At 49.8% G+C, this 27,093-nt stretch overlaps 1 protein-coding gene across 1 annotated transcript in view; it reads right to left on the reverse strand.

Moving 5' to 3' along the window:
* The window catches only part of LOC134945456 (mucin-2-like), a 99,685-nt gene extending 83,219 nt beyond the window's left edge, over window positions 1-16,466 (reverse strand). Inside the window, exon 1 of the mRNA XM_063934755.1 lies at window positions 16,016-16,466. Within this exon, the coding sequence (XP_063790825.1) occupies window positions 16,016-16,064 (49 nt within the window). The 5' untranslated portion in view covers window positions 16,065-16,466. The remainder of the gene's footprint in view (window positions 1-16,015) is intronic.
* Window positions 16,467-27,093: the final 10,627 nt, after the last annotated feature.

Consider the following 27,093-nt stretch of genomic DNA (forward strand, 5'->3'; position numbering starts at 1 on the left):
TGAATATCAGTGCCAGGCAGAACAGGAATAGGATATGGATGCAGCATGTGATACTATGGGTATAAGACTTGGGAAATAGACAGAAAGAGAGAGAGAGGGGGGGATATCAGAGCTGTTGAATTTAAGAGTGAGATGGAAATGGGAAAGAAGATAAAGCAAGAGAGAGGGAATACTAGAGACACCATGAAAGGGAACCATGGAGGGTGGGATATAGGCAGAGAATGTCTGGTATGTTCGGTACCAGGTAACTTACAATAAAGGGCCCTACACACTGGCCGATTTTATAGAACGATACGAACGATAAAGTTAAAAAAATTCTATTCTATTTCTCGTAGTCCGTAGTGGATGCTGGGAACTCCGTAAGGACCATGGGGAATAGACGGGCTCCGCAGGAGACTGGGCACTCTAAGAAAGAATTAGGACTACTGGTGTGCACTGGCTCCTCCCTCTATGCCCCTCCTCCAGACCTCAGTTAGGGAAACTGTGCCCGGAAGAGCTGACACTACAAGGAAAGGATTTGGAATCCCGGGTAAGACTCATACCAGCCACACCAATCACACCGTACAACTCGTGATAACTATACCCAGTTAACAGTATGAATAACAACTGAGCCTCACTGAACAGATGGCTCATAACAATAACCCTTTAGTTAGGCAATAACTATATACAAGTATTGCAGACAATCCGCACTTGGGATGGGCGCCCAGCATCCACTACGGACTACGAGAAATAGAATTACCGGTGAGTAAATTCTTATTTTCTCTGACGTCCTAGTGGATGCTGGGAACTCCGTAAGGACCATGGGGATTATACCAAAGCTCCCAAACGGGCGGGAGAGTGCGGATGACTCTGCAGCACCGAATGAGCAAACTCAAGGTCCTCCTCGGCCAGGGTATCAAACTTGTAGAATTTTGCAAACGTGTTTGATCCCGACCAGGTAGCAGCTCGGCAAAGTTGTAAAGCCGAGACCCCTCGGGCAGCCGCCCAAGAAGAGCCCACTTTCCTCGTGGAATGGGCTTTTACTGATTTAGGATGCGGCAGTCCAGCCGCAGAATGTGCAAGTTGAATCGTGGAGCAGATCCAGCGAGCAATAGTCTGCTTAGAAGCAGGAGCACCCAGCTTATTGGGTGCATGCAGGATAAACAGCGAGTCAGTCTTTCTGACTCCAGCCGTCCTGGAAACATAGATTTTCAGGGCCCGGACTACGTCCAGCAACTTGGAAGCCTCCAAGTCCCGAGTAGCCGCAGGCACCACAATAGGTTGGTTCAAATGAAACGCTGATACCACCTTAGGGAGGAATTGGGGACGAGTCCTCAATTCTGCTCTGTCCATATGGAAGATCAGATAGGGGCTTTTACAGGACAAAGCTGCCAATTCTGACACCCGCCTAGCCGAAGCCAAGGCCAAAAGCATGACCACTTTCCACGTGAGATATTTTAATTCCACGGTCTAAAGTGGCTCAAACCAATGTGATTTTAGGAAATCCAACACAACGTTGAGATCCCAAGGTGCCACTGGGGGCACAAAAGGGGGCTAAATATGCAGCACTCCCTTAACAAACGTCTGAACCTCAGGCAGTGAAGCCAGTTCTTTTTGAAAGAAAATAGACAGGGCCGAAATCTGGACCTTAATGGATCCCAATTTTAGGCCCATAGTCACTCCTGACTGTAGGAAGTGCAGAAATCGACCCAGCTGAAATTCTTCTGTGGGGGCCTTCATAGCCTCACACCAAGCAACATATTTTCGCCATATGCGGTGATAATGTTTTGCTGTCACATCCTTCCTAGCTTTTATCAGCGTAGGAATGACTTCAATCGGAATGCCGTCAAACGCAGCCGCGGTAAGTCTTGGAACAGACAGGGCCCCTGCTGTAGCAGGTCCTGTCTGAGAGGCAGAGGCCAAGGGTCCTCTGAGATCATTTCTTGTAGTTCCGGGTACCAAGTCCTTCTTGGCCAATCCGGAACGATGAGTATAGTTCTTACTCCTCTCTTTCTTATTATCCTCAGCACCTTTGGTATGAGAGGAAGAGGAGGGAACACATAAACCGACTGGTACACCCACGGTGTCACTAGAGCGTCCACAGCTATCGCCTGAGGGTCCCTTGACCTGGCGCAATATCTTTTTAGCTTTTTGTTGAGGCGGGACGCCATCATGTCCACCTGTGGCCTTTCCCAACGATTTACAATCAGCTGGAAGACTTCTGGATGAAGTCCCCACTCTCCCGGGTGGAGGTCGTGCCTGCTGAGGAAGTCTGCTTCCCAGTTGTCCACTCCCGGAATGAACACTGCTGACAGTGCTATCACGTAATTTTCCGCCCATCGGAGAATCCTTGTGGCTTCTGCCATCGCCATCCTGCTTCTTGTGCCGCCCTGTCGGTTTACATGGGCGACCGCCGTGAAGTTGTCTGATTGAATCAGCACCGGCTGGTTTTGAAGCAGGGGTTTTGCCTGACTTAGGGCATTGTAAATGGCCCTTAGTTCCAGAATATTTATGTGTAGGGAAGCCTCCTGACTTGACCATTGTCCTTGGAAGTTTCTTCCCTGAGTGACTGCCCCCCAACCTCGGAGGCTTGCATCCGTGGTCACCAGGACCCAGTCCTGTATGCCGAATCTGCGGCCCTCGAGAAGATGAGCACTCTGCAGCCACCACAGCAGAGACACCCTGGCCCTCGGGGACAGGGTGATCAGCCGATGCATCTGAAGATGCGATCCGGACCACTTGTCTAACAGATCCCACTGAAAGATCCTTGCATGGAACCTGCCGAATGGAATTGCCTCGTAAGAAGCTACCATCTTTCCCAGGACTCGCGTGCAGTGATGCACCGACACCTGTTTTGTTTTCAGGAGGTCTCTGACCAGAGATGACAACTCCTTGGCCTTCTCCTCCGGGAGAAACACCTTCTTCTGTTCTGTGTCCAGAATCATACCCAGGAACAGCAGACGACTTTGGAATATTCAGAATCCAGCCGTGCTGTTGTAGCACTTCCTGAGATAGTGCTACTCCGACCAACAACTGCTCCCTGGACCTCGCCTTTATAAGGAGATCGTCCAAGTACGGGATAATTATAACTCCCTTCTTTCGAAGGAGTATCATCATTTCGGCCATACTTTGGTAAATACCTTCGGTGCCGTGGACAGACCAAACGGCAACGTCTGGAATTGGCAATGGCAGTCCTGTACCACAAAACGGAGGTACACCTGGTGAGGTGGGTAAATGGGGACATGTAGGTAAGCATCCTTGATGTCCAGTGATACCATGTAATCCCCCTCTTCCAGGCTTGCAATAACCGCCCTGAGCGATTCCATTTTGAACTTGAACTTCCTTATATAAGTGTTCAAGGATTTCAAATTTAGAATGGGTCTCACCGAACCGTCTGGTTTCGGTACCACAAACATTGTGGAATAGTAACCCCGTCCCTGTTGAAGGAGGGGAACTTTGATTATCACCTGCTGGAGGTACAGCTTGTGAATTGCCGCCAGCACTACCTCCCTGTCCTGGAGAGTAGCTGGCAAGGCTGATTTGAGGTAACGGCGAGGGGGAGACGTCTCGAATTCCAGCTTGTATCCCTGAGATACCACTTGTAGAACCCAGGGATCCACCTGTGAGCGAACCCACCGGTCGCTGAAGTTCCGGAGACGGGCCCCCACCGCACCTGGCTCCACCAGTGGAGCCCCAGCGTCATGCGGTGGATTTAGTGGAAGCAGGGGAGGATTTTTGTTCTTGGGAACTGGCTGTATGGTGCAGCTTTTTCCCTCTACCCCTGCCTCTGGGCAGAAAGGACGCGCCTTTAACCCGCTTGCCTTTCTGTGGCCGAAAGGACTGTACCTGATAATACGGTGCTTTCTTAGGCTGTGAGGGAACCTGAGGTAAAAATGTCGACTTCCCAGCTGATGCTGTGGAAACGAGGTCCGAGAGACCATCCCCAAACAATTCCTCACCCTTGTAAGGCAAAACCTCCATGTGCCTTTTAGAGTCCGCATCACCTGTCCACTGCCTAGTCCATAATACTCTCCTGGCAGAAATGGACATTGCATTAATTCTAGATGCCAGCCGGCAAATATCCCTCTGTGCATCTCTCATATATAAGACTACGTCTTTAATATGCTCTATGGTTAGCAATATAGAGTCCTTGTCAAGGGAATCAATGTTATCAGACAGGTAATCAGACCACGCTGCTGCAGCACTGCACATCCATGCTGAAGCAATAGCAGGTCTCAGTATAGTACCTGAGTGTGTATATACAGACTTCAGGATAGCTTCCTGCTTTCTATCCGCAGGCTCCTTTAAGGCGGCCGTATCCTGAGACGGCAGTGCCACCTTTTCAGATAAGCGTGTGAGCGCCTTGTCCACCCTAGGGGATGTCTCCCAACGTAACCTGTCCTCTGGCAGGAAAGGGTGCGCCATCAGTAACTTTTTAGAAATCACTAGTTTCTTATCGGGGGAAGCCCACGCTTCTTCACACACTTCATTCAACTCATCTGATGGGGGAAAAACCACTGGTTGCTTTTTCTCCCCAAACATAATACCCTTTTTAGTGGTACCTGGGTTAATGTCAGAAATGTACAACACATTTTTTATTGCCGTAATCATGGAACGGATGGCCCTAGTGGAATGTACATTAGTCTCGTCCTCGTCGACACTGGAGTCAGACTCAGTGTCGACATCTGTGTCTGCCATCTGAGGTAGCGGGCGTTTTTGAGCCCCTGATGGCCTTTGAGACGCCTGGGCAGGCACTGGCTGAGAAGCCGGCTGTCCCACAGCTGTTATGTCATCGAACCTTTTATGTAAGGAGTTGACACTGTCGTGTAAAACCTTCCACATATCCATCCACTCTGGTGTCGACCCCGCAGGGGGTGACATCACATTTATCGGCACCTGCTCCACCTCCACATAAGCCTCATCAAACATGTCGACACAGCCGTACCGACACACCGCACACACACAGGGAATGCTCTGACTGAGGACAGGACCCCACAAAGTCCTTTGGGGAGACAGAGAGAGAGTATGCCAGCACACACCACAGCGCTATATATAATCAGGGATTTACACTAACACAAAGTGATTTTCCCTATAGCAGCTATATAAATACAGTTTGCGCCTAAATATAGTGCCCCCCCTCTCTTTTTTACCCTTTGAGCCTGGAAACTGCAGGGGAGAGCCTGGGGAGCTGTCTTCCAGCGGAGCTGTGAAGAGGAAATGGCGCCAGTGTGCTGAGGGAGATAGCCCCGCCCCCTTTTCGGCTGGCTTCTCCCGCTCTTATATTAATATTATGGCAGGGGATTTTTGCACATATATAGTTTATTAGACTATATTATGTGCTGTTTTGCCAAAGTAAGGTACTCTAATTGCAGCCCAGGGCGCCCCCCCCCCCCCCCCCAGCGCCCTGCACCCATCAGTGACCGGAGTATGTGGTGTGCATAGGGAGCAATGGCGCACAGCTGCAGTGCTGTGCGCTACCTTAATGAAGACCGGAGTCTTCAGCCGCCGATTTCCAGGACGTTCTTCTTGCTTCTGGCTCTGCAAGGGGGACAGCGGCGCGGCTCCGGGACCGGACGACCGAGGCTGGGCCTGTGTTCGATCCCTCTGGAGCTAATGGTGTCCAGTAGCCTAGAAGCCCAAGCTAGCTGCAAGCAGGTAGGTTCGCTTCTCTCCCCTAAGTCCCTCGTAGCAGTGAGTCTGTTGCCAGCAGATCTCACTGAAAATAAAAAACCTAATAAATACTTTCTTTACTAGAAGCTCAGGAGAGCCCACTAGGTGCATCCAGCTCGGGCCGGGCACAGATTCTAACTGAGGTCTGGAGGAGGGGCATAGAGGGAGGAGCCAGTGCACACCAGTAGTCCTAATTCTTTCTTAGAGTGCCCAGTCTCCTGCGGAGCCCGTCTATTCCCCATGGTCCTTACGGAGTTCCCAGCATCCACTAGGACGTCAGAGAAAATAAGATTTTACTCACCGGTAAATCTATTTCTCGTAGTCCGTAGTGGATGCTGGGACTCCGTAAGGACCATGGGGAATAGCGGCTCCGCAGAAGACTGGGCACAACTAAGAAAGCTTTAGGACTAACTGGTGTGCACTGGCTCCTCCCACTATGACCCTCCTCCAGACCTCAGTTAGGATACTGTGCCCGGAAGAGCTGACACAATAAGGAAGGATTTTGAATCCCGGGTAAGACTCATACCAGCCACACCAATTACACCGTATAACTCGTGATATTATACCCAGTTAACAGTATGAACATAACAGAGCCTCTCAACAGATGGCTCAACAATAACCCTTTAGTTAACAATAACTATATACAAGTATTGCAGACAGTCCGCACTTGGGACGGGCGCCCAGCATCCACTACGGACTACGAGAAATAGATTTACCGGTGAGTAAAATCTTATTTTCTCTGACGTCCTAAGTGGATGCTGGGACTGCGTAAGGACCATGGGGATTATACCAAAGCTCCCAAACGGGCGGGAGAGTGCGGATGACTCTGCAGCACCGAATGAGAGAACTCAAGGTCCTCCTCAGCCAGGGTATCAAATTTGTAGAATTTTGCAAACGTGTTTGCCCCTGACCAAGTAGCAGCTCGGCAAAGTTGTAAAGCCGAGACCCCTCGGGCAGCCGCCCAAGAAGAGCCCACTTTCCTCGTGGAATGGGCTTTCACAGATTTAGGCTGCGGCAGGCCAGCCGCAGAATGCGCAAGCTGAATTGTGCTACAAATCCATCGAGCAATAGTCTGCTTCGAAGCAGGAGCACCCAGTTTGTTGGGTGCATACAGGATAAATAGCGAGTCAGTCTTCCTGACTCCAGCCGTCCTGGAAACATAAATTTTCAAGGCCCTGACTACGTCCAGTAACTTGGAGTCCTCCAAGTCCCTAGTAGCCGCAGGCACAACAATAGGTTGGTTCAAGTGAAAAGCTGATACCACCTTAGGGAGAAACTGGAGACAAGTCCTCAATTCTGCCCTATCCATATGGAAAATCAAATAGGGGCTTTTACATTACAAAGCCGCCAATTCTGACACTCGCCTAGCCGAAGCCAAGGCCAAAAGCATGACCACTTTCCACGTGAGATATTTTAAATCCACGGTTTTAAGTGGCTCAAACCAATGTGACTTCAGGAAACCCAACACCACGTTGAGGTCCCACGGTGCCACTGGAGGCACAAAAGGAGGCTGAATATGCAGCACTCCCTTAACAAATGTCTGAACTTCAGGCAGTGAAGCCAGTTCTTTTTGGAAGAAAATCGACAGAGCCGAAATCTGGACCTTAATGGAACCCAGTTTTAGGCTCGTAGTCACCCCTAACTGTAGGAAGTGCAGAAATCGACCCAGCTGAAATTCCTCCGTTGGGGCCTTCCTGGCCTCACACCACGCAACATATTTTCGCCATATGCGGTGATAATGTTGTACGGTTACATCTTTTCTAGCTTTAATGAGCGTAGGAATGACTTCCTCCTGAATACCTTTTTCTTTTAGGATCCGGTGTTCAACCGCCATGCCGTCAAACGCAGCCGCGGTAAGTCTTGGAACAGACAGGGCCCCTGCAGCAGCAGGTCCTGTCTGAGCGGCAGAGGCCATGGGTCCTCTGAGATCAATTCTTGAAGTTCCGGGTACCAAGCTCTTCTTGGCCAATCCGGAACAATGAGTATAGTTCTTACTCCTCTTTTCCTTATTATCCTCAGTACCTTGGGTATGAGAGGAAGAGGGGGGGAACACATAAACCGACCGGTACACCCACGGTGTCACTAGAGCGTCCACAGCTATCGCCTGAGGGTCCCTTGACCTGGCGCAATATTTTTCTAGCTTTTTGTTTAGGCGGGACGCCATCATGTCCACCTGTGGCCTTTCCCAATGGTTTACAATCAGTTGGAAGTCTTCTGGATGAAGTCCCCACTCTCCCGGGTGGAGGTCGTGCCTGCTGAGGAAGTCTGCTTCCCAGTTGTCCACTCCCGGAATGAACACTGCTGACAGTGCTAATACGTGACTTTCCGCCCATCGGAGAATCCTTGTGGCTTCTGCCATCGCCGTCCTGCTTCTTGTGCCGCCCTGTCGGTTTACATGGGCGACTGCCGTGATGTTGTCTGACTGGATCAGAACCGGCTGGTTTTGAAGCAGGGGTTTTGCCTCACTTAGGGCATTGTAAATGGCCCTCAGTTCCAGAACATTTATGTGTAGGGAAGTCTCCTGACTTGACCAAAGTCCTTGGAAGTTTCTTCCCTGTGTGACTGCCCCCCAGCCTCGAAGGCTGGCATCCGTGGTCACCAGGACCCAGTCCTGTATGCCGAATCTGCGGCCCTCTTGAAGATGAGCACTTTGCAGCCACCACAGCAGAGATACCCTGGTCCTTGGAGACAGGGTTATCAACCGATGCATCTGAAGATGCGATCCGGACCACTTGTCCAACAGGTCCCACTGAAAAGTTCTGGCATGGAACCTGCCGAATGGAATTGCTTCGTAGGAAGCTACCATCTTTCCCAGGACTCGCGTGCAGTGATGCACCGACACCTGTTTTGGTTTCAGAAGGCCTCTGACTAGAGATGACAGCTCCTTGGCTTTCTCCTCTGGGAGAAACACTTTTTTCTGGACTGTGTCCAGAATCATCCCCAGGAACAGTAGACGTGTCGCAGGAACCAGCTGTGACTTTGGAATATTTAGAATCCAACTGTGCTGGTGTAGCACCTCCTGAGATAGTGCTACGCCGACCAACAACTGCTCCCTGGACCTCGCCTTTATCAGGAGATCGTCCAAGTATGGGATAATTAAAACTCCCTTTTTTCGAAGGAGTATCATTATTTCGGCCATTACCTTGGTAAATACCCTCGGTGCCGTGGACAGGCCGAACGGCAACGTCTGGAATTGGTAATGACAATCCTGTACCACAAATCTGAGGTACTCCTGGTGAGGATGGTAAATGGGGACATGCAGGTAAGCATCCTTAATGTCCAGTGATACCATGTAATCCCCCTCTTCCAGGCTTGCAATAACCGCCCTGAGCGATTCCATCTTGAACTTGAATTTTTTTATATATGTGTTCAAGGATTTCAAATTTAAAATGGGTCTCACCGAACCGTCCGGTTTCGGTACCACAAACATTGTGGAATAGTAACCCCGTCCTTGTTGAAGTAGGGGCACCTTTACTATCACCTGCTGGGAATACAGCTTGTGAATTGCCTCTATCACAGCCTCCCTGCCTGAGGGAGTTGCTGGCAAGGCAGATTTGAGGAAACGGCGGGGGAGGAAAAAATGTCTCGAATTCCAGCCTGTACCCCTGAGGACTTGAAGGATCCAGGGATCTACTTGTGAGCGAGCCCACTGATTGCTGAAGTTTTTGAGACGGGCCTCCACCGTACCTGGCTCCGCCTGTTGAGCCCCAGCGTCATGCGGCGGACTTAGAAGAAGAAGCGGGGGAGGACTTTTGTTCCTGGGAACTGGCTGTATGCTGCAGCTTTTTTCCCCTACCTCTGCCTCTGGGCAGAAAGGACGCGCCTCTACCCCGCCTGCTCTTTTGGGGACGAAAGGACTGTACCTGATAATACGGTGCTTTCTTTGGTTGTGAGGGGACATGTGGTAAAAATGCTGACTTCCTAGCCGTTGCTGTGGACACTAGGTCTGAAAGACCATCCCCGAACAACTCCTCACCCTTATAAGGCAAAACTTCCATGTGCCTTTTAGAATCTGCATCACCTGTCCACTGCCGAGTCCATAACCCTCTCCTGGCAGAAATGGACAGTGTACTTATTTTAGATGCCAGCCGGCAAATATCCCTCTGTGCATCTCTCATGTATAAGACAGCGTCTTTAATATGCTCTATGTTTAGCAATATAGTGTCCCTGTCTAGGGTGTCAATGTTTTCTGACAGGGAATCTGACCACGCAGCTGCAGCACTGCACATCCATGCTGAAGCAATAGCTGGTCTCAGTATACCAGTGTGTGTATATATAGCCTTCAGGAGAGCCTCCTGCTTTCTATCAGCAGGTTCCTTTAGGGCGGCCGTATCCGGAGACGGTAGTGCCACCTTTTTTGATAAGCGTGTAAGCGCTTTATCCACCCTAGGGGGTGTTTCCCAACGTGACCTATCCTCTGGCGGGAAAGGGTACGCCATTAGTAACTTTTTAGAAATTACCAATTTTTTATCTGGGCAAGCCCACGCTTCTTCACACACTTCATTTAATTCTTCAGAAGGGGGAAAAACTACTGGTAGTTTTTTCTCTCCAAACATAATACCCTTTTTTGTGGTACCTGGGGTCACATCAGAAATGTGTAAAACATTTTTCATTGCCTCAATCATGTAACGAGTGGCCCTATTGGACATTACATTAGTCTCTTCGTCGTCAACACTGGTATCAGTATCCGTGTCGACATCTGTGTCTGCCATCTGAGGTAGCGGGCGTTTTAGAGCCCCTGATGGCCTTTGAGACGTCTGGGCAGGCACGAGGTGAGAAGCCGGCTGTCCCGCATTTGGCATGTCGTCAAATTTTTTATGTAAGGAGTCGACACTTTCACGTAATTCCTTCCACAAGTCCATCCACTCAGGTGTCTGCCCCGCAGGGGGTGACAACACATTTATAGGCATCTGCTCCGCCTCCACATAAGCCTCCTCATCAAACATGTCGACACAGCCGTACCGACACACCGCACACACGGAATGCTCTGACAGAAGACAGGACCCCACAAAGCCCTTTGGGGAGACAGAGAGAGAGTATGCCAGCACACACCAGAGCGCTATATAATACAGGGATTAACTAAATTATATCCCCTTATAGCTGCTATATATGTATATTGCGCCTAAATTTAGTGCCCCCCCTCTCTTTTTTACCCTTCTGTAGTGTAGACTGCAGGGGAGAGCCAGGGAGCTTCCTTCCAGCGGAGCTGTGAGGGAGAAATGGCGCCAGTGTGCTGAGGGAGATAGCTCCGCCCCTTTTTCGCGGACTTCTCCCGCTTTTTTCAGGAATTCTGGCAGGGGTAATTTATCACACATATTGCCTCTGGGGCTATATATTGTGATGATTTTGCCAGGCAAGGTGTTTATATTGCTGCTCAGGGCGCCCCCCCCCCAGCGCCCTGCACCCATCAGTGACCGCAGTGTGAGGTGTGCATGAGGAGCAATGGCGCACAGCTGCAGTGCTGTGCGCTACCTTGTTGAAGACAGGAGTCTTCTGCCGCCGATTTTCCGGATCACTTCTTCCTTCTGGCTCTGTAAGGGGGCCGGCGGCGCGGCTCCGGGACCGAACATCAAGGCCGGTTCCTGCGGTCGATCCCTCTGGAGCTAATGGTGTCCAGTAGCCTAAGAAGCCCAAGCTACCACCAGTTAGGTAGGTTCGCTTCTTCTCCCCTTAGTCCCTCGCTGCAGTGAGTCTGTTGCCAGCAGATCTCACTGTAAAATAAAAAACCTAAAATATACTTTCTTTCTAGGAGCTCAGGAGAGCCCCTAGTGTGCATCCAGCTCAGCCGGGCACAAGATTCTAACTGAGGTCTGGAGGAGGGTCATAGTGGGAGGAGCCAGTGCACACCAGTTAGTCCTAAAGCTTTCTTAGTTGTGCCCAGTCTCCTGCGGAGCCGCTATTCCCCATGGTCCTTACGGAGTCCCAGCATCCACTTAGGACGTCAGAGAAATGAACAATTAATCTCTCATGTTGTTCAGTGTGGAGGCACAGTCGGCGTGTCCCTGCATTTGGTCATCACTGGTCTATCATTGTTTATCACTGCAAGCCAAGTTGGACGATATCTTTGTATGCAATGGCAGATCGTTCAAATCGTTCATTAAAATCGTCCCGTGTGTATGCTCCAAATCGTTATTAAAAAATCGTTCACCGATCATATTGTTTGTCGTCAAAATCGCCCAGGTTGTAGGGCCCTCAAGACCTACCATTCAATAGTCTCCAGAGCGTATCATAGACATGAATAAGAAATAAAAAAACAGGACTCTCGTTTGACCTTATGTTTCCCGGGTGTGGTATGCAAGGTCGACAGCATCTAGGTCGACCACTATTGGTCGACAGTAAGCAGGTTGACATGGTTTCTAAGTCGACATGTACTAGGTCGACATGACAGAAGGTTGACGAGTTTTTGCACTTTTTTTGGTGTCGTTTTCTCCGTACAGTGACCGGGATCCCCAATTAGTGCACCGCTACGCTCGCCATGCTTCGGGCAAGGTGCCTCGCTGCGCTCGGCCCAGGTTGCCGTTTCCAATTGTTGTCCACGTGGATCGTAAAGTATGAAAATGTTTTAAAAAATTAAGAAAAAAAAGTGAAAAACTCATGTCGACCTTTTGTCATGTCGACCTAGAGTCCCTGTCAACCTAGAGTCCCTGTCGACCAAGAAACCATGTCATACAGACGCGACCAAGAAACCATGTCAACCTACTGAATGTCGACTAATAGTGGTCGACCTAAGTGTGGTCGACCTAGAGACCAGATACCATGTTTCCCTAGGATATGAAATCCTTTCCCCTATTCTTCCTTGTGGACCTACTGTATGCCCTTGTGTGGCAAGAGGGCAGGTACAAAGCACCTGCCCCTTGTGGGCCCAGAGCTTGCCAATTATAATAGGGACAAAGAGGGTAAATGCCCGTGACTCCAATCTGAACTGGACTATAAGCAGGGTGGAAACCAGACACATGACTGTGTGAACGGATACTGTAGCTTTCTATTGGTCTGTGTGTGTGCTCTCATCCCACTCCCCCATGCTGCACTGGTATCTGCCATAGCTGCGCGCTCAGCCTGTGGAGGGCATGAAGCCTTCTACCCCAGTGTCCGCGTTTCCTCTCAGCAGTGCTGCCTGTGCCCACTTATCCTGACAACTCAGGTACGCCAGTAGTCTGAGCTGAAGGAAGAGCTGGTGTGTCAGCTGGTACTGACACACCAGCTTTACCCTATCTCCCCCCATCATGCAGACTGACAACCGCTCTTGGTAAATGGGTTAGTGGTGAGATAGGGGAGGGAAGACAATAGACGTGAGACAGAAGAGCGTGGCATCAATTCCACTTTCCAGTCATTTTTCCTGGACAGAGGGAAAATGAGAAATCTGTATTGTATGAGACGGAGCAGATCACAGGAATGGATGTAACCATCAGCAGGACTTACTATTAAATACAGGAACATCATCATGGTTAATGGATAATATGTGCAGTGCTAAAGAATCTCTCAGACCTCTGATTAATCACATATGACGGAAACACAGTAGGGGAAGTACTTTGAGTGTTAGCAGATGGCGTTGGTACTGGCAGATTAGACTGTAGAACAGGAGACCTTAACCCAGCACTGGTCACATGCTCCAAGACGACGTCAAGCCGCCTCGAATGCCAGATAGGAGACTCTTCTGACAACATGGCCAGGCATTTGATTGGTCAATTTGGACAGAGGCGGCCATCGAAACTCTTGTCAGGCAACCAGGTCGCATGGTAGCTTATTAAAACAGTTGACCGATGACCTCACACACATACCGGCGCTATTCACTTATCAACCGGATTTGTGGGGCATACCCCAGACTAGTCCAAACAACATCAATCAGATTTTTTTTCTGGCATAATACACTTCTAAAGGGCCTCACGCGTGGCAAAACCGGCTGAACAGTACACATGATCAGCCATATTTCCTATTATTATATTTTAATATCATTGGTCAAAAAAACAACAACAAAAAAACCCCTGACTGTTGTAAAGAATGAAATGATACCGTTAGATAACTGTAAAGGGCCCCATACAGCGATATGTCTGATGGCTGAAGTCGGAGGCGATTTCCCTCAAACTCTCCCGGGAGCGGTACCATGGATTTGGTACGTGTGTGACTTTTTTGCATGCGATTTATCGCAATGCATTCACATGTACCATAAGATATATCTGATGGGCTGGATTAGGGTGCTAGGGGGGCTGGGCCCACAGAAATGAATAAAATGTGAACAATAATTTAGAATACATTGGTGGACAGTGTGATTACATTGATGGACAGTGATATTGGTGGTCAGTGTGGATTAAACACATACTTGGGGCAATGGAAAGCCAATCAAATCTGATTGATGGGCTCTCCTTCTCCTGCGTCGTAGCGCGCTGCTGCTGCTGCTGATGGGAGTGTCCTGAGAATGCCAGTCAACTTCCTACGATAGATTGCGTGCAATATATCGCAGCCACAAAAAACACCTTTTTCCATACGATTCCGTGCAATTACAATATATCACGAGTGCAGCACTTGTGACCTAGGGGATCCGACACGACACTCACGGGAACGCGCATCCGATCGGATCGGATGGAAAACACATACGATGTGACACTTTTCATCTGATATACCTGACCGAAAGGTCAAAATCGCAGGAAATCGGCCATTATCATTCTAGTGTATGGGGCCCTTAAGAAGAAAAAAAAAAAAACCCAGACATGATCTGCCCCCCCTAACCCCCACACGCTAAAAAGAATATTAAAATGAATCAATATAGACATAATTAGGCTGATATATATTTACAGCTAATATGCCAGGATATGCCGGCGGTATCCAGTCTTGTGCTGACTATGTAACCACCAGGGCTGTTTTCTTGGGGCAGGCGAGCAGTGCAACCGCACTGGGCGCCTCGCCGCGGCACTAACTGTGGCTCCCTGCTTCCCCCTCCTATTTCTCCCCGAGTAACCCACTCGGGGGGCGGAGTTTCACGGAAGGATGCGGATGCGTCGTTACGTCACGACGGCAACCCCGCGAAACTCCCCCCTCCCGAGCGGAGTACAGAGGGGGATCCAAGTTAGGAAGAGGGAAAGGCCGGCGCGAGGAGCGACTGGTGAGGCGGGCCGAAGAGCGGTAATCGCCTCTGTAAGTATTCTCTCTCTCTCAATGTGTAAAATGGGGACACCTGCCGTAATGTGTGAAATGGGGACTTTTGCCTGCCGTAGTGTGGGGATTTAATGTATCAAGGGCATTGCGGTGTGTGGCATAATATGGTGCAGGGGGCATTACTGTGTGAGGTTTAATATGGTAGAATTTTTTTTTCCTGTGGTGGTCGTGATCTGTTGGAACAGGGTCAAAAACTGAATTGTGAGGTAGTCTTTTCAGACGAGGCCATGCCCATTTAAATGAGGCCACACCCATTTAGATGAGGCCATGCCCCCTTGCCGAGTGCACGCACAAGTTTTTTTTATTATCTAGGTGTGGGGGGGGGGGGGGGCACATTTTTTTATGTCATGGGGGGGCGCATTTTTAAATCTCGCACTGGGAGCCAAATTGGCTAGAAACAGCCCTGGTAACCACTAACCACGACTGCCATCACCCAGATTAATGTGAGTTGTAGTTATTTTGGACTAAACTGATATAAGGCTTATGGCAGTCACAAGAACTATGACACATTCAATTAAGAGTCTAGATACAACACCACCCCCTCAGCTGGCTGCATTACTGGAACTAAAAAGGCAGCTTCAACCTCCACAGAGGCCAATGTGAATCCCAGGAAATATCACATACATGCCACATAATCCTAATCAGATGGCAGACAGTAACAAGACCCAGAGAGGAGGGCATTGGCTATGTTTGGGGGGTTTGGAAATGACTGGGAGACAACATGACACATACATGCAACAGCTAAGGCACCTACATATACCGACATGTGCAATAGATGTGCAATGTGCAGAGACCCCATGCATATTTATCTCAGACTGTCCGCAGTAAATGTGTATGTATAATGTGTGTCTAATCCATATGTATGGAGTGGGGGCTGGAGAGCGTGCACTGACAGGGATGATTATATACCGGATAGTATAAAATACCTGCAATGGCTGATCCATCACACAGCTAATAGTAATAATTACTAGCACTCCATAGAGAAGACCAGCATAAACATACAATCAAACGATATATATATATATATATATACACACACACACACACACACACACACACACATATATATATATATTATACACACACACATATATATATATATATAATTATAATATTATATTATATACACAGACACACACAGACGGACATGCATGCATAATTACATACATACATAGTGCATCCCTATGACCTTGCTCCACACCATGAGGGTACTTACCGGCCCCGGGAAGCAGCAGCAGCAAGAGCAGCAGGAGGAAGCGGATCATCCTGGGGCCATGGAGCTCAGCTGCAGCTCGGGTTGAGGGCAGTGCCAGGCACGGGGAGTGGGTACCGCGGTGCTCGGCGTCAGATTCCCCCCCTGCACCCCGTGGTCAGGACAGCACCGATCCGCTCCCCCTGCGAGAGTCGGGGAGCACGCCTGTCAGGGAGCGGCACCGGGCAGCACATGTTCGGGTCACCCCGCTGCCCAGCTCCGGCGCTCGCACACACTGGTGTCACTTGTAGCTGCTCCGTCTCTCCTCCTCCTCCTCCCCGCACTGTACACTGTACACTGGCATCTACTCGCATCACCTCTCACTCTGTGTATGGGGGGCGGCTACTGGCCAACTGGGGAGCTACATACAGCGCCCCCTCCCACACACGGGCAACTAGGGGGCTACACAGCACCACCCCCACACACATACAGGAGGGATTATACAGCACCCCCGAGTCTCACACACGGGTTACTTACTAGAGGGCTACACAGCACCACCCCCACACACGTACAGGGGGATTATTCAGCACCTCCTCCCACACAGGGGTTACTAGGGGGTACTCAGCACCCCCAACACACATATAGGGGTAACTGGGGGGATTGTACAGCACCCCCTCCCACACACAGGTTATTAGGGGGCTACACAGCACCACCCCCACACACATACAGGGGGGATTATACAGCACCCCCGAGTCCCACACACGGGTTACTTACTAGGGGGCTACACAGCCCCCCCCCCCCCCCCCCCCCACACACACATACAGTGGTAACTGGGGGGGATTATACGGCACCCCCTCCCCCACACGGACAACTAGGGGGCTACACAGCACCACCCCCACACACACATACAGGGGGGAATGTACAGCACCCCCTCCCACACAGGGGTTAATAGGGGGCTACACACCACCCCCCACACACACATATAGGGGTAACTGGGGGGATTGTACAGCACCCCCTCCCACACATGTATTATTAGGGGGCTACACAACACCACCCCTACACACATACAGGGAGGATTATACAGCACCCTCGAGTCCCACACAACGGGTTACTTACTAGAGGGCTACACAGCACCACCCCCACACACACATACAGGGGGGATTATACAGCACCCCCTCCCACACAGGGGTTACTAGGGGGCTACACAGCACCCCCCACACACACATATAGGGGGAACTGGGGGGATTATAAAGTACACCCTCCCAAACACAGGTTAATAGGGGGCTACACAGCACCCCCACACACACATACAGGGGTAACTGGGGGGGATTATACAGCACCCCCTCCCACACACTGGTAACTACACTACACAGGGGTAACTGGGGGCTACACAGCATCATCCACAGATATTGCACACACACTATTACCCTTACCCACAGGGGTAACTGGGGGCTACACAGCATTATCCCCAGATATTGCACACACACTATTACCCCCACCCCACAGGGGTAACTGGGGCACACACAGCATTATCCCCAGATATTGCACACACAATTACCACCCCCCACACGGGTAACTAGGGGGCTACACATCACCACCCCCACACACAGGCGTGACTGGGGAGCTACATACAGCACCCCCTCCCACACATGGGTAACTAAGGGGCTAAACAGCACCACCCCCACACACATAAAGGGGTAACGGGGGATTATACAGCACCCCCTCCCACACATGGGTTAATAGGGGACTTCACAGCCCCGCCACACACACATACAGGGGTAACTGGGGGGGATTATACAGCACCCCCTCCCACACACGAGTAACTAAACTACACCGGGGTAACTGGGAGCTACACAGCATCATCCACAGATATTGCACATACACCATTAACCCCCACCCCACTGGGGTAACTGGGGGCTACACAACATTATCCCCAGATATTGCACACACAATTACCAACCCCCACAGGAGTCACTGGGGGCTACATAGCATCATCCACAGATGTTGCACACACACTGTTCCCCCCCCCACAGTGGTAACTGGGGGCTACATAGCATTATCCCCAGATATTGCACACACAATTACCACCCCCCACATGGGTAATTAGGGTGCTAAACAGCATCACCCCCACACACAGGGGTGACTGGGGAGCTACATACAGCACCCCTTCCCATACACGGGTAACGAGGGGGCTACACAGCACCCCCCCACACACACACTCACATACAAGGGTAATGGGGATTATACAGCATCCCCTCAGACACACGGGTTAATAGGGGGCTACACAGCACCCCCACACACACATACGGGGGGGGGGGGAATTATACAGCACCCCCTCCCACACACGGGTAACTACACTACACAGGGGTAACTGGGGGCTACACAGCATCTTCCACATTTATTGAACACACACTTTTACCCCCTCACCCACAGGGGTAACTGGGGGCTACATAGCATTATCCCCAGATATTGCACACACAATTACCAACCCCCACAGGGGTAACTGGGGGCTATACAGCCTCATCCCCAGATATTGCACACACACTATTCCCACCTCCCACAGGGGTAACAGGGGGCTATACAGCATCATCTACAGATATTGCACACGCACTATTACTCCCCCCCCACCACCACAACACACACTCCCACCCACCAGGAGTAACTATAGGTTACACCCCACCACAGCTTTTGAACTCACACACCATTTACCACCAACCCCGCAGAATTAACTATGGTCTATACAGAATTAACCCCAGCTGTTACATACATACAATTTATTCACCCGAACCCACACACACGGGTGACTGGGGGCAACACAGTACCACCCCCAGGAGTAACCGTTACACACCATTTAGTACTTCCTCCCACAGGAGTAATTGGGGGCTACACACATTTAATAGGAACCCTATGTATTCTCAGCAGCCCCTCCAATGCCTGTTCCTCTCTCAGAGGCATCTGGGGCAGATATGACGTCTCAAAGTCTATACAAATTCCTTGCGTGTGTCACAGGCATGCAGAAGACATGCCAAATACAGCATCTGCAACAGATGGCAGCGAGGGGTTAATCATGTCAGCTGCACCAGTCCTTTATCTCCAGATGAAAGCGTGTATGTGTGTGTGTTTGCGTTGGGAGGGGGCTGAACAGAACTGGTATGAAATAATGAGAATTGCCCACTCGCTTGCTAAATATAGCTCCATCTCCCCAGAGGGGACCAGTTTAGGGGTATTAGGAGGGGATCATAAAACACCCCTGACATTCCGTAAGCAATCCCTCAGCACCTTGGCCCATATTACATTTTGGAAGCTGCACTGCCGATATTTAATTCAAAATAATTCCACACTGGGAAACTGTAACGGCCACTGTCACTCACATCCACTGAGCAAGCCTGGGGTTTCCATGGCAACATCTACTACCCAGGAACCAGGGGAAGTGGAATTATAATAGGAGCTACTGTATGAACCTTAGAGGACAGAGATACCTGGATAACTGCCATTCAAAGGGGACTAACATCTAACAAGTCACAGGCAACGTGTATTCATTATGTTGCTTTGAGTGTTCCAATCTCAGCAGAAACCAACAGCAAAGAGGATAATAGGTTTCGGTAAAAAAAAGGTTTATTTTACTAGTTAAGGGTTAATTCGACCATTGCTACAGTATTTGGTGGGGATAGGTGTAGGAGATCCTGCTGCTTTCAGTTCAATTAAGTTTGGTTCTGTTTGGATGGGTCTATCAGTGGTCATGTCCACATATGGTATAAATGCAGATTTAAAGAAAAGGCACATTACCTGCACCAAAATAATACTGCCAAACGCTTAACATGTGGTCGCCTTTCTGAAGTGTATGGGATTACATATACCTTCTCTGCGAATAAGAAAACACACAACAAAACACCATCCTTCTATCTGCTATGTTTATACAGGATTAATGTTGGCACAGAACCCATTTTGAGCAGGCAGGTGGCAGCCACATCTGGGCAGGGAGATGGCACGCTGCTGTGCCTACTGTGTTAACCCATTCCTTGCCCAATCAGAACACAGCAAGTCAAGCTTAGTTATACCATCTCTGCAACTGTTGTAGAACTGCAAGTCTCAGCATACCCTACCAGCATCTGATGGAACAGTCAAGCCACTACTTCTCAAACCTGCCACAGTAGCATTCAGAGAATATAGTCAACGCAAACGCTGCTACATTTCCCTTTTATCCAAATACCTTTCACCTAAAGGTACATACACACAGTGCGATGTTCTCTTACGATTTTGACTATATAGTCAAAATTGGATGAGAAGTTTGCACATATCGCACTGTATGTACACAGCTTGCGATACCGACGCACACTCCTGTGGGGTCGGTATTGCAAGAAAAAATAGACTGTGCAGGCAAGGCAATTTTTACTATATTGTGTACAATCTAGTTCATACAGTATAGTCAAAATTGTCACTTAGTCAAAATCACACAGTCAAAAATCGGTGGTTGTGGGCTCTGGGGAGTTCAAGGGAAATCGCATAGTCAAAATCGGCACTAAAGCCCCATACACACTAGACAATAAAATAAAAGATCGCTCAGAAGGGCCATTCTGAGCGAGATCTTTTACAATCCCACGCATCGTTAATGACCCCCCCCCCCCCCCCCCCGTTACTCCCTTCCCAGCTGACATCAGCAAGTGTATATGCACTTGCCGCTGCCGGCATACCACCACTGCCGATATCTGCGTCGGTGGGGGTCGTTTAGTGTGTATGAGCCTTTAATCAATATCTCATCGTGTGTATGCACCTGCAGACCAAATGAACTATGAACACAAAAAGTATTTAATTTACAAAAACCTCTAAATTTACAAGTTGTTTTATTCTGGTGACTCTCCGCTAAGAGCGACAGCTGGAAGCAGCAGCTAATCTTTGGTGTTACTAACCATGAAAGGTGTTAAGAGAATTATTCCTAGCACTATGTTGTGTGACTTACACATTATCAAGGCAAGGTCTGGCACATCAGGAGACGTGTGTGACACCTTATTGTGCGGCTAGGGATGTATAAAGCTGCATAGGGATCTTGCAGAAGATGTAGAGCACAGGTAGGAGACAACCGAGATATTTACAATATGCAGGCTTACGGTATCAATGCAGACATGGTTTTCCAAACTCCGCCATTACAGTCCAGGTTTAAGGATAGCTATGCAAAGAGAACATTCAGAGGGATACATGAAATGACCTTAAACGCCCATACTACACTGAAAGCACTCTACAGGTACGGGGCGGGATGTACTAATGCACATCACCGCCCATCGCCGCGATGCTAAATCGCATACGTACTTACATATGCGATTAGCATTGCAGAGGACAGCTCTTCCGATAAGAGCCGTCCTCCGCAATGTGCAGCGGCTGCCTGATTTCCGGGATTCGGCCCCAGGAGTCAGCCTGCGCATGTGCAGGGTGACGGGAGCGAGGCATGCTGGGAGGGATCCGATCGGCTCCCTCACACAGCACTGCGGAGAGGAGCCCATAGGCTTCTATGGGGTGTCGCCAGCAAAAGCTGGCGAACCCCGCAGTGGCGCTGACCTGCCGGCCAGGGGTTAGTACATTAGGAAAATGTGGTAAACGGGAGTTTACCGCATTTTCCGTTTAATACATCCCACCCATGGCTTGTACAAAGGCCTTAGCCCAAAGGTCAGTGCTAAGTTCTGGAACCAAAAATGGTACAGGACAACTACCAATGCATGTGCTCGTGTTTCAGGAGTTAGAAATCCTAGCAGAGCCCATAGACTTCAAGGTGACAGTAGTGCCGTCTACACACCCTGTCCTACTCAACATTAATGAAAGCTCGTGTGAAGTTATTCAAGGCTTATGCATGGATGATTTATTTCAGAAGCTAAATGCCTACTGCAGCACATATAGCAGAATCCCAGCGCATATTTTTAGTTACAATGGTGAAGCTGCATTATTATAGCTTATCAATATGTAGTTAAAGCACTACTGAACTGTTGAAGGTTACCCACAAGGAGTCCTGTGTTCTGCAGCTTGTAAAGAATGAGATATTCCAACAGTAACACGCTGACACTGTACTGTGAAACACCACAATATATCAGAGTGTGAAAAGCAAACATCAGTACTCCATCAGATGACAGAAAGCAGAGGGGTAGATGTATGATCCTCCGATATGGGGGAGAAGTGGTATCAGCGCATGTTATGTGCACTGATAGCGCTTCTCTCCCATGTATTACTGCATCGGTGTGCGCTCAGTGACCGAAGCAATATCAGCGCTGCTATCTACAAGATTGCCCTTGCTTATCAGCGTGCTATGTATGAACGGTAGAAGCACTGACCGTTCAACAACTGCAGCTTTTGATTTCGACAGCTGCAGGTGTCGTTTCCCATATACTGCAGCCGGGGACAGTGCTGTCCCTGGCTGCGCTATGCAGTTATATTCCTGACTGTCGGGACCCCGGCAGTGGAAATCCCGACAGCCTTTTAAATGCAGACGGTCAAAATCCCCAACTGCCATCCAGGAACCCCTCTTGGGTGGTGGTCCACGCAATCTCCTGAGGGGGAATAGAACCATGTGGCGACCTAAGGTTGCCACCGGGCCCAAAGCATGGCGAACACAGCGTACCCGCGAGGGGATACGCTGCGCTTGAGGTCGGAATTCCAACGTCGGTATTTCAACCGCCGGGATCCGGTCAATGGCTGCCGGCTCCAGGCTGCATGTGAGATCTCACGCATGCGCCCTGGAGCTGTCCTGGGGGAGAGATATCACATCAGCACTAAACTGATGCGCTCTAGCAGGAGTTTTCATACATCTCGTCAATGTATCTTCCTGTTTCGCCTCGGTAAAGAGCGCTACAGCAGTACGATATGTGCAGCTATAGTACATCTACCCCAGAGTACAGTACGGACTGTAGGAAAGTATAGAGCCTGCAGCGGCAATGGTCAGTACTGGGATGCATATTAAGTAATTCATGTTGCTAAAATATTTTCAAATAGGAAATAATATATTTAGGTGGCTAACAGGATTTTTGTACTTTCCAGTAAAATCCCTTTCTTCGATTCTACTGGAACACTGGGGTATTGGTAGTGGGAGAGGAGCCTGGTACTCTAAAAATTGATTAAGTATGAACTGGCTTATCCCCATTTATAACATAGCATCCTAGATACAGTGCTTTCGGAAAGTATTCACAGCGATTCACTTTTACCACATTTTGTAATGTTACAGCCTTATTCCAAAATGGAATAAATTAATTTCTCTTACGTCCCAGAGGATGCTGGGGACTCCGTAAGGACCATGGGGTGTAGACGGGCTCCGCAAGAGATATGGGCACTTTAAGACCTTTTAATGGGCGTGAACTGGCTCCTCCATCTATGCCCCTCCTCCAGACCCGTGTTAGATTCTGTGCCCAGAGGAGACTGGTCGCACACTAGGGGAGCTCTATTGAGTTTCTCTGGAAAAAGACTTTGTTAGGTTTTTTTATTTTCAAGGAGCACTGCTGGCAACAGGCTCCCTGCTTCGTGGGACTGCAGAGAGAGAAGCAGACCTACTTTACTGATAGGCTCTGCTTCTTAGGCTATTGGACACCATTAGCTCCAGAGGGTCGGAACACTTGGTACGCCTAGCTGTTCGTCTCGGAGCCGCGCCGCCGTCCTCCTCACAGAGCCGGAAGATAGAAGCCGGGTGAGTATGAGAAGCAAGAAGACTTCAAAGGCGGCAGAAGACTTCAGATCTTCGTGAGGTGCTGCGCGCCATTGCTCCCACACACACGAGGCACAGCAAGGGTGCAGGGCACAGGGGGGGCGCCCTGGGCAGCAATAATTACCTCATAAAAGTTCATTGGCACGCATAGATACTGCATGGGCAGTATATACAGACCCCCGCCAGTATAAAAATTAGCGGGACCGAAGTGCGCCATCGAGGGGGCGGAGCTTAGTCCCTCATCTCTAACCAGCGCCATTTTCTCCACAGCTTGCTGCAGAGACGCTGCTCCCGGACTCCCTTCACCGCTGTGTACAAGTAACAGGGTGCAAAACAGGGAGGGAGGGGGGGGGGGGGGGGGGAGGACATTCATTTTGGTGCTAGTGTGATACAGAAAGCGCTTACAGGTCTGGGACATTATTAATATTTCCGACTGCAGTGGCGCTGGGTGTGAGCTGGCAAACTCCCTGTCTCTCTAGAGGACCTTATCGTGGGTCTGTTCCCTATATCCCAGTGTGTGTGGGGATGTCAGTACGAGTGTGTCGCCATGTCTGAGGCGGAAGGCTCTTCCAGAGAGGATGCGGAGCAGAATGCGATAGTGACTCCGTCGGCACCGCCGACTGCTGATTGGGTAGACATGTGGAATGTTTTGAATGCAAGTGTGGCTTTGTTACATAAAAGGTTGGACAAATCTGAGTCCCAGAACCAAGCATGGAGACAATCCATGGATATTAATGTGTCACAGAACCCATCAGGGTCCCAGAAACGTCCCTTTACCCAGATAGCAGACACTGATACCGACACGGATTCCGACTCCAGTGTCAACTATGATGACGCTCTGTTACACCCAAGGGTGGCCAAGAGTATTCAGTACATGATTATTGCAATAAAAGATGTATTACGTATCACAGAGGACCCTTCTGTCCCCGACACACGGGTCTGTATGTTTAAGGGGAAGAAACCTGAGGTAACAGGATGGGCAGATAACTTGTCATCTGACATGGACACCCTCGACAGGGAGAGTGTATTGTTGACATTGGGTCACATCAAGGACGCAGCGTTATACCTAAGGGAGGCTGCGAGAGATATTGGCCTCTTGGGATCGAGGGCCAATGCCATGGCAGTTTCAGCTAGGAGGGCGTTGTGGACCCGTCAATGGACTGGTGATGCTGACTCCAAGAGACTTATGGAGGCCTTGCCTTACAAGGGTGAACTTTTGTTTGGGGACAGCCTCGCGGACCTGGTTTCCACAGCTACCGCGGGTAAGTCTTTTTTGCCTTTTGTTCCCCCACAGCAAAAGAAAACGCCTCCATACCAGATGCAGTCCTTTCGGTCTCATAAATTCAGAAAGGGACGTGGATCATCCTTCCTCGCCAGAGGCAAGGGTAGAGGGAAAAGAACACCAGCTGCGGCTAGTTCCCAGGAGCAGAAGTCCTCTCCGGCCTCTACCAAATCCACCGCATGACGCTGGGGCTCCGCTGCGGGAGTCCGCACCGGTGGGGGCACTTCTTCAGCTCTTCAGCCAAGTCTGGATTCATTCGAACTTGGATCCTTGGGTGCTAGAAATTGTAACCCAAGGATACAGACTGGAGTTCGAAGACGTGCCTCCACACCGATTTTTCAAAATCGGCCTTACCAGCTTCTCTCCCAGAGAGAGAAATAGTTTCAGCTGCGATAATCACTTGCTGTTGACACAGCTTTTGTATCACGGTTCCCCTGTTACAACAGGGAAAGGGGTTTTATTCAACTCTATTTGTGGTCCCGAAGCCAGACGGCTCGGTCAGACCAATTCTGAACCTAAAATCCCTAAACCTGTATTTGAAAAGATTCAAATTCAAGATGGAATCTCTCCAGGCAGTGATTTCCAGTCTGGACGGGGGGGAGGTTTATGGCGTCACTAGACCTAAAGGATGCATACCTTCATGTCCCCATATATCCTCCTCATCAGGCGTTCCTGAGATTCGCTGTCATTACCAATTTCAGACGTTGCCGTTTGGGCTTTCCACGGCCCGAGGATTTTCACTAAGGTAATGGCAGAAATGATGGTGCTCCTGCGCAAGCAAGGTGTCACAATTATCCCGTACTTGGACGATCTCCTGATAAAGGCAAGATCAAGAGACCAGTTACTGAAAAGCGTGGCACTCTCTCTCTCTGAGGGTACTACAACAATACGGCTGGCTATTAAATTTGCCAAAGTCACAGTTGATGCCATCAACTCGACTGTCGTTTTTGGGCATGATTCTGGACACGGAACGGCAAAGGGTTTTTCTCCCATTGGAAAAAGCTCTGGAACTCCAGAACATGGTTAGGGATCTGCTGAAACCAAGAAGAGTGTAGATTCATCAATGCACTCGAGTGTTGGGAAAGATGGTGGCGGCCTACGAGGCCATTCCGTTTGGCAGGTTCCATGCAAGAACTTTTCAGTGGGACCTACTGGACAAATGGTCAGGGTCCCATCTCCAAATGCATCGGATGATAAGCCTGTCCCCCAGGGCCAGGATCTCTCTCCTGTGTTGGCTCCACAGTGCTCACCTCCTAGAGGGTCGCAGGTTCGGAATCCAGGATTGGGTTCTGGTAACCACGGACGTGAGCCTCCGAGGCTGGGGAGCGGTCACACAAGGAAAACATTTTCAGGGAATATGGTCAAGCCAGGAGGCTTGTCTGCACATAAATGTGCTGGAATTGAGGGCCATATACAACGGCCTGAGACAGGCGGAGCATCTTCTTCGCAACCTACCTGTACTGATCCAGTCAGACATCACAGCCGTGGCACATGTAAACCGCCAGGGCGGAACCAGAAGTAGAGCAGCGATGGCGGAGGCCACCAGGATTCTTCGCTGGGCGGAAAATCATGTAAGCGCTCTGTCAGCTGTTTTCATCCCGGGAGTGGACAACTGGGAAGCAGACTTACTCAGCAGACACGATCTCCATCCAGGAGAGTGGGGGCTTCATCAAGAGGTCTTTGCAGAAGTGACAAACGGTTGGGGACTCCCTCAAATAGACATGATGGCGCCACGCCTCAACAAAAAGCTTCGGACGTATTGTTCCAGGTCGAAGGACCCTCAAGCAATAGCAGTAGACGCACTAGTGACACCGTGGGTGTATCAGTCGGTCTATGTGTTCCCTCCACTTCCACTCATCCCAAAGATATTGCGGATCATAAGAACAAGAGTTTAAACGATACTCATTGTTCTGGACTGGCCTCGAAGGGCCTGGTATCCAGATCTTCAGGAAATGCTCACAGAAGATCCTTGGTCTCTTCCTCTAAGAGAGGACCTGTTACAACAGGGGCCGTGTGTGTTCCAAGACTTACCGCGGTTACGTTTGACGGCAAGGCGGTTGAACACCAAATCCTAGCTAGGAAAGGTATTCCAGGGGAAGTCATCCCTACTCTGCTTAAAGCTAGGAAGGAGGTAACGGCGAAGCA

This window comes from Pseudophryne corroboree, chromosome 7 (assembly GCF_028390025.1).
Source record: "Pseudophryne corroboree isolate aPseCor3 chromosome 7, aPseCor3.hap2, whole genome shotgun sequence".
Lineage (NCBI taxonomy): Eukaryota > Metazoa > Chordata > Amphibia > Anura > Myobatrachidae > Pseudophryne > Pseudophryne corroboree.